Here is a 10,969-nt window from a genome sequence, read left to right as displayed (position 1 = left end):
CTATACATAGGACTTTCTTACCCAAGGATTTGGCCTATACTAATGTTTTGGGGCTTTTTTCCCCTTTTTGGAGGGGAGGGGAGATGAGGGTGGGGAAAGGAATATTCATCAGTTGCCTCCTGTACCAGGATTGAACCTGCAACCTGTGTATGCAACCTGACCGGGAATAGAACCCACCACATTTTGGTGCACGGGACAATGCTCCAACTGAGTGACATTGGTCAGGGCTGGCCTGTACTAATTTTGATAGGACATTTGACTTATGTTCGTAATGCCAGTGCATAAAGCAGAAATGTCCTTTCAGCCACTCAATTTCTGTGCCCATTTTGCAACATGTTAAAGTCTTTACTAGAGGTCTGAAATAAAGTCAAATCGAACAGTACTTCAGATTCTTCAGCAGTCCTTCATATTTACACCACTGTAATGCCATCAGTCTTGTAAGTGTACTTGAACTACAAAAAGAGAAAAGGAGAAATAAGAATTTGGATTTTTCTCCCCCAGAATACATTTTAAAGAATTAAGATCAATACTTTTTCCCATTTTCCACATCTTTAAATTATTTAACATCAGAAAAAGTCATAACTTGCTAATAAATCATTGGATAGCCTTGGCTATTCTAAATATTCCTGTTGTCATTTTTTGTGATAAATTCTGTTGACATAGAACACCAGAGAAGTGCACAGACATTAAGTCATAATCATAACTCAGATTAGAAAGTATGGAAATTGAAGTGTTTGCGATCTCAACATAAAACATTTTTAAACCTTAGATATTTTTCTAGTTTAATGTTATTGTATTCTTTGATAAACCATATACAACTTTTAACATACTTCCAAACTTTCTACTTTTTCCTCTGAAAACGGATTGGCAAAAATAGGTTTACAATTGTACACAAAAAATTTATCCTTGTATTATTGTACAACTGTAAACCTACTTTTGCCTGCCCCTGTATATAATGAATACCTATTCAAACTTCAGTTTATTTTTCTAGGGGTAACTGGCATCACAAGGGAGATTAGTTTTATTTTAGTCTAAAATTTTTAAAAACTTGCTAAGGGAAATTTGTGGTCAATTGTAAAGGTGACAGGTAGGTTTCAGGTATTTTTATCAGGGAGTTAGCATTTGTTCTGTTAGTTTGCTCACATCTATATAAAAGCCTATGTGACCGGAATGACCAGTTGCTATGATGCACACTGAACACCAGAGGGCAGATGCTCAATGCAGGAGCTGTTCCCTGGTGGTCAGTGCACTTCCCCAGCCAACCTCCCCGGCCCTCCACCTGGCCGGCAGGCCCTGATCGCCTGATTGGGGTCGGGCCCTGGGCTGGGATGGGGAACCAGGGTGGGTGGCGGCGGATGTAGCCCAATTCCCAGGGGGCCGAGGGCCAGCTTCCTCCTCTGGGCCAGCAGCCAAACTCCTGTGCCCCATCCCTCACCCTGGCTGGCAGGTCCTGATCGGCCAACCACCCACCCACCCAGGGGCAGTGTGGTGGCAAGAAAAGGGGGGCCGGGGGGGTAGGTGTGGAACTGTACAGTGGCAGAGCGCCGATGATGGCGTCAGTGTCCAGTGTCTGTTCCTTCTGCACCTGGCCCGGCAACCATCGCCTCCTCTCTGTCCTGGCCCTGATCGACCTGGCCCCGATCAACCCTGATCACAGGCCAGGCCTAGGGACCCCATCCGTGCATGAATTTCATGCACCGGGCCTCTAGTTGTAGTTATAAGCTTGTTGGGAAAATCAGAAGTACTAGTATACTAGCCATACTGACAAGAAAGTATTTTTGGCATCCCCCTGGTAATTGGACCTTTCTTTCCACATTAGGTTACTATAAAATCACCTAAATATCTTATTCATTCCTCCTGATAACTAAATGGCAGAGTGCCTTGGGGAAAATGCTAATTTTGAATTTGTATATTAGATGAACTACCTGTAGAAGATTTCTGACTTGATATCCACCTCCACCTTGTTCTAAAATACATTTAAAGCAGTGGTTCCCAACCTTTTTTTGGCCATGCCCCACCTAAGCATCTCTAACATCCTGATGCCCCCCCTCCCCATATAATTCTTATTATTCAAAAAGTGAACTATTCACGTGGAGGAAGCCTAAAAGGCCATTAATGGTCTAAACAAGATTCCACAGAACATGGCATCCATGAAAGAGAAAAATAAAAGAACGAAAGGACAGTTGAAGTACTGAAGAAGAAATCACTAAGAAGTTATTAAAAAAAAATAAGTGATAGCAAAAAATAGCAAATAAAGTTTCAGAATATAATAGAGAACAGAAATACATAAATATGTCACAATATATATTTATATACTGTACTAGAGGCCTGGTGCATGAAATTTGTGCATGGCGGTGGTGGTGGTGGGGTGTTCCTCAGCTGGCCTGCACCCTCTCGCAATCTGGGACCCCTCGGGGGATGTATGACTGCTGGTTTAGGCCTGATCCCTGATACATTTCTGAATTAAATGATTACAATGTGGTTACAAAATTTTGCTGCTGATCCCTGGGGGATCGGGCCTAAACTGGCAGTCAGACAATCCCTCTCGCAATCTGGGACCGTTGGCTCCTAACCGCTCACCTGCTTGCCTGATCGCCTCTAACCACTCGCCTGCCTGCCTGATTGCCCCAAACCCCTCTCCTGCCTGCCTGATTGCCCCTAACCGCTTGCCTGTCTGCCTGATCACCCTTAATTGCCTCTGCCTCGGCCCCCGAGCGGTGGCTTCGTCTGGAAGGACGTCCAGAATGACATCTGGAAGGTTATTTGGCTGTCCAGTCTAATTAGCATATTACACTTTTATTATTATAGATATGAGGCCCCTAGAATCATAAATGCAGAAAATTCACTGTTAATAACTCTCAAATTGCCCTCCATTAAAAATCGAATTGCCCTCCTATGGGGTGTGTACCCCATGTTGGGAACCACTGATTTAAAGCAACAGAAAGCTGCCTGGCTGGTGTGGCTCAGTGGTTGAATGTTAACCTATGAACAAGGAGATCAAGGTTCAATTCTTGGTCAAAGCACATGCCCGGGTTGTAGGCTCAATCCCCTGTGGGGGGTGTGCAGGAGGCAGCTGATCGATGATTATATCTCATCATTGATATTTCTATTCCTCTCCTCTCTGAAATCAATAAAAATATATTTAAAAAACAAACATCTAGCCCTGGCCGGTTTGGTTCAGTGGATAGAGCATCGGCCTGCAGACTGAAGGGTCCCAGGTTCGATTCCGGTCAAGGGCATGTACCTTGGTTGCGGGCACATCCCCGGTGGGGGGTGAGCAGGAGGCAGCTGATCGATGTTTCTCTCTCATCGATGTTTCTAACTCTTTATCCCTCTCCCTTCCTCTCTGTAAAAAATCAATAAAATATATTTTAAAAAAACAAAAAACATCTAGTTAAAAAAAAAATACTAGAAAATATCATGTAGCCACAAAAGATGGATTTGTAGTGACATGGAATAAAATGCTACAAGTCGGGGAAATATTGCCAATGGTGTCAATATTGTCTGAAAAAAAAAAATACCAAATTGTTAATAGTATTCTCAGAGGCAGTGGAAAGGGGGCAGATACAGAGAACTTAATTTTTCTACATTTTGCATTTCAGTCTGGATTTTTATACTGAGCATTATTACTTTGTAACTGGAGGGGTAAAAACACAAACACTTTTTAAAGCACTTAAGACAAGTTCAGAGGACTTATTTTTATTGAATAAAAATACTATACATCACTGATAATCAAATTCCATATAGAGGACATCTATTACATTTCTGAATTAAATGACTGTAATGTGGTTACAAAATTTTGTTGCTGATCATACTGTGTCTAGAAGGAAATATTCCAAAATAATAAATGCTTGTGATAGTGGTAGTGTTCCCAATTATATATCACATAATTTTGTGATAAAAAATTTAAATAGTACTTTGTGGGGAAAAAATCCTATTAAGAAAGAGTATTGAATACCTAAAGTTAAGCTTTAACAACAACAGAAAAGTGTGAGTCCTATAGAGGAGAAAAATTTATAAAAAATTGCCAAAAGATAAAAAGAACTGAATAGAAGAAATACTATACTTCTAAATTGCCTCAATATTATAAAAGCATTACTTTCCAAATTAATATGTAAAATCAATATAAATCATAATTAAGATCTCAATGAAATTTTAATGGAACTCAAAAACTTGATTTAAGTTTACATGTAAGAATAATTCTCAACAATAACCAAGAATATTTTTAAAAGAACAATGGATGGGGAGTGTTCTTCCTTTTATATAACTTATCAATATACTCTAAAGCAGTGATGGTGAACCTATGACATGCGTGTCAGAGGTGACACGCGAACTCATTTTTTTGGTTGATTTTTCTTTGTTAAGTGGCATTTAAATATATAAAATAAATATAAAAAATATAAGTCTTTGTTTTACTATGGTTGCAAATATCAAAAAATTTCTATATGAGACACGCACCAGAGTTAAGTTCGGGTTTTTCAAAATGCTGACACGCCGAGCTCAAAAGGTTCGCCATCACTGCTCTAAAGTATAATATAGGAGTGAACTAATACACTATAATGATAGAATTACAAGTACAGAACCAGAAACATAGAGTCACGTGCCACTTAATGTATCATTAGGTGGTTTGGTCCTGAGAACATTATAGGGGGAACTTATACAAACCTACACTGTATAACCTAATAAGCAGCTAGGCTATCTGATATCCCACTGTCGTATATGTGGTCTGTCATTGATGGAAATGTTAGGCCGTGAATGACTATACAGAAGTTTAATGTATGGTGAATGTGGCTTTACAAGTTGGAAATGAATTACTAATAAAATATTAATAGTGAACTATTTGGCTATGCAATTTTTAAAGTTAAATTCCTACTTCAAACCATAAAAATTCTGGATAAAGATAAAATCTAAATTATAAAACTATAAAAGTACTGAGGAAATAAATGAGATATTTACAAGCCTTAGTGTAGGAAAATCTTCCCCACTGGACAGAAAGTTTGGTGATTTCGAATTGAAGAAAAAGATAAGCTGCATATTAAAAGACAAACTCCAAAGAGGGGAAAAATTTCCACAAAATGTTTAAAAGAAAATGAACTAACATTCTTTCTACAAAAAAACTCATATAATTAAATTATTTAGCAGAGCCAAATATAAAGAAATACAAATGGCTAAAAACAGAAGATGTGCAAATGGCACACTAATGACTAAAGGAAACACAAGCTAACACCATGAAATAATCATTTATCACCTAACAAAGTGACAAACATTGAAAATATTGTGGTTTGCATTCATTGTGGAAGGCAATTTTATAATGTCAAAAAAATTCAAATTCTATATATCTAGAAGATAATTGGAAATACTTTTGCAAATTTATAAATCTGTGTGCAATTGATGCATTATTTGCCATAATAAACATAATTCATACTACGTAAGAGTAAGGCCAACACAAGAATAATCTGTGACATATGATGCGCAAAACTGTCCACCATATTGTGTGAGCAGTGAAAATAGATGCAAAAAATGAGCATAATAGTAGAACTTAACAGGGCTACCATTGAAACTGGGTCTCAGAGTATCCAAGTTGCCCCAGGTGATCTAAAAATCTTCAAACCCAAGAAGCATGCTTTTAGAAGCAAGAGAGATAGACAACCCCTTAATAGTGCTTACCCTTAAAGTGTTAGTAATAGTGTGTGAGCATTATTTGTTTGTCATTTGGAAAGCAATAGAATAGATATTTTGTTCTTTTCTTGGTTTAGACAGGATTTCAATGAAAAGAAACAAATCACCTTTGAAAATATTATTGGCCACAAGAGGGCATCAGATAATCTTCCAACTTCCAGCTGCAAGTTGTATTTGAAAATAATTTCCCTTCTCCATGAAAAGCATTAACGGTTAGTTTAAATCACTGCTTTTTCTATGGATCTACATGCAGAAATTACCATAGGTAATGAAGAACTTTAACTAACTATGCCATAATTATTATACACAACAAGATATTTATTAGAATTATTTTTGTTATTAAAACTAATGCCAATTTAGGAAACAAATAGCTAAAAGCAGAGGAAAGATCATTAAAATTGCCTGTAACCCCTCTAGCAAAGATAACCACTGCTAATATTTTAGTGGATGGGGAATGTTTTAAAGAGGGAGTTTTTAGTTTATATTCTCCCATTCTGTGTTATGACATGAAATATATTCATTTTATGGTTATGCAATTGGAAAATGTGGAACATTTTATTATGTCCCTGATTTGTTTTAAACACGGTTTTAATAGCTTCATAGTATTCATACGTATGTGCCTTGATTTAACCCATCTTTATCATTAGATATTAAGCTACAGATCTCTTTTGGAAATGTCTTCAATCATATATCTAAATATAACTACCTTTGTTGAGGGTGGGGTGGGAGAAGGGTAATTTTCCTTTCAAGGTCATAAATAGACAAACAGAACTGCCAACTATTTGAAATCATACACAGAAAATTATAGCTGATACCTTTTTTAGGGTCAAATTGATAAGTAAAGCTGTAAAGTTCAACAGAAAACAGCTAGCATAATTGACTATTTGTTTCACTAAATTCAGTGGAAAAAATTGTTTTTGTATCTTAGATCATTCATCAAATGCTTTTTCTAAAGAAAGGAAATAAAATTACTGATTAAAAATGAAAGTAAATTTAAAAAATTTGAACTTTATCTAAAGGGACTAACATGAAAAATGTAAAATTCACTTTTGTTATCTGCATTATTACTAAGTGAAACCTCACTATTTCATGTTTCCTAATATTGCCCAATGATAAGACTGACCACACTTAAATCTGATATTGATAGCTAGTAAGATCCTTTGGTAAATAATTTTTTTAAAATACCAGTTGTGTCTGGCCAGTGTGGCTCAGTGGTTGAGTGTCGATCTATGAACCAGGTCATGGTTCGATTCCCAGTCAGGGCACATGCCTGGGTTGCAGACTCGATCCCCAGTGTGGGATGTGCAGGAGGCAGCCAATCAATGATTCTTTCATCATTGATGTTTCTATCTCTTCCTCTCTTTTCCTCTCTGAAATCAGTAAAACATATTAAAAAAAAATACTAGTTGTGATGCTTGATACTCACTGTGAAATCTGGAGAGGAGCATACACACACACGCACACACAAATACAGGATCTTGAATAGGGATTTGGTATGCAAATTTACAGTAAAACTCCTCTTCCCTGACACAATTAGGAGTGCCAATCAAACAAGTTTAAATGGAAAACCATTAAAAATTATATGTCCCTTAAACATTTTTAAGTGTGTAACATTATCCAATATACTTTCAGTCACCAAATTTTTGATGTGGAATTAAGAATTTTTCTTAGAATGTGGGTCTATTGCTAGGAGTGTCTGTTTTCCTCATAACATACATCCATAATATGTCCATCTTGATTTAAACTGTGCTTTCTTTGCAGTGAGTGAAAACAATATATTCTTAAAGCAATGTGCCAGCAGAATAATTTCCTCAGATATGTTGTCTTTACCATATCTAGGACAGTTGATATGCACAATTTACTCAAATTATGCAACCAGCAACCTAACTAGCATAAACAGGCCTGGCACCAAACAAAGCAGACCCTTGTCCATCATACACCCCACTGGGGCCATCACGAGCATCCCTAAGAAGAGTGCAGCTATCGATGCTCCGTGTGCCCTGGGCACTGGTGAGCACTTAGCAGAAGGAGCAGAAGGCACTGGGGAGGCCAGTCTGCTCTGTTTCACTGGCCTCCTCCCAGGCTGGTGTTGCTGGGAGGGAGTGAGAGATGAGAGCCACACACTCTAACTCTTCCCTTCTTTCCTTTATTATAGTTCACTCAAGGCCGGGACTGCCAAGGACTCAAGGTTCATAGAAAAATACTGGACCAGGAAGCAGGAGACCCAGATTCTGTTCCTAACAGGGGCCTTGGGAAATCAAAACCTTCCTGGATCTTGATTTTTTTCATAAAATGATATTGAACTAGATAACATAGCCTATGGATATTTTGTTTTGTTTTTTTACAAAATTTGAACTGCGTTATACATTTTCACTTAAAAATATCACAAATCTTTTGCCCATAATATTACAAAAAGTTTAAATCACATAAACATACTCATAAAGCCCTATTGGGCTACTGTATAGTCAGTGCCTTTTTATCTTGTCCTGGACATAGCAATAGTATCTTTTATTTTATTTATATTTTTATTGATTTCAGAGAGGAAGGGAGAGGGAGAGACAGAAACATCAATGATGATGACTGGCTGCCTCTTAGACGCCCCACACTGGGGATTGAGCCCACAACCCAGGCACGTGCCCCGACCAGGAATCGAACTGTCATCTCCTGGTTCATAGGTCTACACGGAACCACTGAGCCATGCTGGCCGGGCGCAGATAGTATCTTTTAGTTGGAAGGGCAGAGATGATGCTTCCTTTCACAGAATTATTTCACTTTGTGTTGTTTCTATGAACAAATAAAATGTCCCCTCCTTGTCACTAGATGAAAAGACTGGTGGAAGTTGATGTTGGAGGACTATGATTTCCCACCAGGTTGCAAATCATTGGTATGTGCTGTTATCATACTCTCTCCTCTCAGAATTGCAAGGTCATTCTACTGTTCCCTGGAAATGTTCTCACTGTTGGCAGTTCTGGGCCTACATGAGAGGGAAAATGTCCTACTTAGCAACATTCAAACAGCACACTGCCGGCAGCCAACATTCAACTTGGAATAGTGTGTGACAGCTGACCTAACACATGACCCAGACGCATCTTGTTTTCAAGTGCAAGATAACTAATGTCTTCATTACTTTAGTTTGTGCTGATTCCATAAAACTGCTTTGGGCAAGAACTCCAGAAACTTGAAGAAAACAAAGATAAATTAAGAAACACACTGTGATGGGAACACATGTGGTGATGGCTGGACTGGAACACAGCCAGAGCCGCTGTAATTATCAGCCAAGATTCTTGAGAATCTATTGTGTCCAACATTGAGATGTAAAGATGCTCCTCTGCCTTTGAGAAATCACATCTGCGTAGGAGAGGAGACAAGCACGGGAAGAGACAGGCGACCCTCAGGTCCCCTTGAGGAACATTTTAGGAGGGATTGGGATTGCATGGTCAGCAGGGAAAGACCATACACAGAGTCAAAGAAAAAGGATAACCTGGCCCCCCAAAACCCAAACCTTTTATTTTATATCACAAAGGACTAATTTTATTATATTTAAGAGCTCCAAAGTAGCAGAATCTATAATAATAAAAGCATAATATGCTAATTAGACTGGATGTCCTTCCGGACGACCTTCCAGATGAAGCGGGGGCTGCAAGGGAAGGCCGGGTCCTGGGTGCCTGCCAGTGGCTGGAGGGAAGCCCGGGTCCTGGTGGCCAGAGGGAAGCTGGTACCGGCAGCTGGGGAAAGGAAGGCCTACTCTTGCACAAATTTTGTGCATCGGGCCTCTAGTGGTAATATAAAAGAAAAATGGGCAAAGCACACGAACACAGTTCTCAAATAGTTTTTAAACATAAGATGATCAACTGGACAAATAACAAGAGAATTTTAAACCATGAAATAATTTTCTTCCCAGAGATCAAGAAGTTGAATAAGAGTATTGGTGAAGATTGGGGGTGAGATAAGCACTCATCCATTGCAAGCATAGGCCGCTACAACATGTACAAAGCTATTATAATAAAAGCTATCACCATACTCTACAATCAGCACCTCCCTTTCTAGAAATGTAAAGATACAGCCCTAACTGGTTTGGTTCAGTGGATAGAGCGTCGGCCTGCGGACTGAAAGATCCCAGGTTCAATTTCGGTCAAAGGCATGTACCTTGGTTGCGGGCACATCCCCAGTAGGAGGTGTGCAGGAGGCGGCTGATCGATGTTTTCTCTCATTGATGTTTTTAACTCTCTATCCCTCTCCCTTCCTCTCTGTAAAAAAATCAATAGAAATATATTAATATATATATATATATATATACATATACATATATCGTGATGTATACAGGAACACACCTCTTGTAATTTTACTCATTATATCTAAAAAGATGGGATCAATTTAAATGGGCATCAATTGGAGACTGTTTAAATAAATTACAGAGTATCACTGTGATGTAAATATTAGTTTTGAAAACAAGTTAGATAGGTGTATAGATGACAGAAAACAGATAACATAGATACAGAATAATCTAAGAGGATTTGTTAAGTTAGAAAAACCATGTAGCCCAGCTGGTGTAGCTCATTGGCTGAGCACTGACCCATGAATCAGGAGGTCACTGGTTCAATTCCCAGCCAGGGCCCATGCCCAGATTGTGGGCTCGATCCCCAGTAGAGAGTGTGCAGGAGGCAGCCAATCCTCATCGATGTTTCTCCCTTTCCTTCCTCTCTAAAATCAATAAAAACCTATTTAAAAAAAAACAACAACCTATATGTATACACCAGTGTAAGTATGGTAGTGGAGGGCCAGTTGTAAAAGTCTAAAACCTAAGAGAGAAACAGTCACTGACTTCACTCCAGACCTACTCAGAATCTGAGGGTTTTAGAAATTTCTTTTACTTCTCCAGGTTTTTATAACTAGGAGATGGTGTTTTTTAAGTTGACTCCTCCAGAGCCAGGTCACCCCATCCTGTATTTATGCAAATTAACTTTTCAAGTCATGTGCAGACTTTCTCACCACACATACACCCACTCACTTTTTCTTTTGGGGAACAAACCAGACAAGTTGTCTTGCAGAACATATGACGTGAACTTATTGAATGCACATTTGCCCCTAGTGCCATTTCTTTCCTAAAAATTCATTCAGTATGTACTGAGCAATATGCCAGAGTTAGGAACTGAGGATATTGGGGAATAAACTAAGTTTAAACTCACAAAGGGGATCTAGTAAGCATGTTAAATAATTAGAACACAAAAGGTTTTGTGCCATAAAAGACATGCACTGGCCATACTGAGGGTCCAGACATCCCTCTAAATTA

At 38.6% G+C, this 10,969-nt stretch overlaps 1 protein-coding gene across 1 annotated transcript in view; it reads right to left on the bottom strand.

Annotated features, from left to right (window-relative positions):
* Positions 1-312: 312 nt before the first annotated feature.
* Positions 313-10,969, bottom strand: part of CXADR (CXADR Ig-like cell adhesion molecule) — a 59,726-nt gene continuing 49,069 nt past the window's right edge. Inside the window, exon 8 of the mRNA XM_070406983.1 lies at positions 313-452. Coding sequence (XP_070263084.1) covers positions 411-452 — 42 coding nt within the window. The 3' untranslated portion in view covers positions 313-410. The remainder of the gene's footprint in view (positions 453-10,969) is intronic.

Source organism: Myotis yumanensis, unplaced genomic scaffold (genome assembly GCF_028538775.1).
Source record: "Myotis yumanensis isolate MYYU_CA2020_CCGP unplaced genomic scaffold, mMyoYum1.0.hap1 SCAF_2, whole genome shotgun sequence".
Classification (NCBI taxonomy): Eukaryota; Metazoa; Chordata; class Mammalia; order Chiroptera; family Vespertilionidae; genus Myotis; species Myotis yumanensis.
The sequence above is the reverse complement of the archived record's forward strand: the minus strand, read 5'-3'. Positions and strand labels throughout refer to the sequence as shown.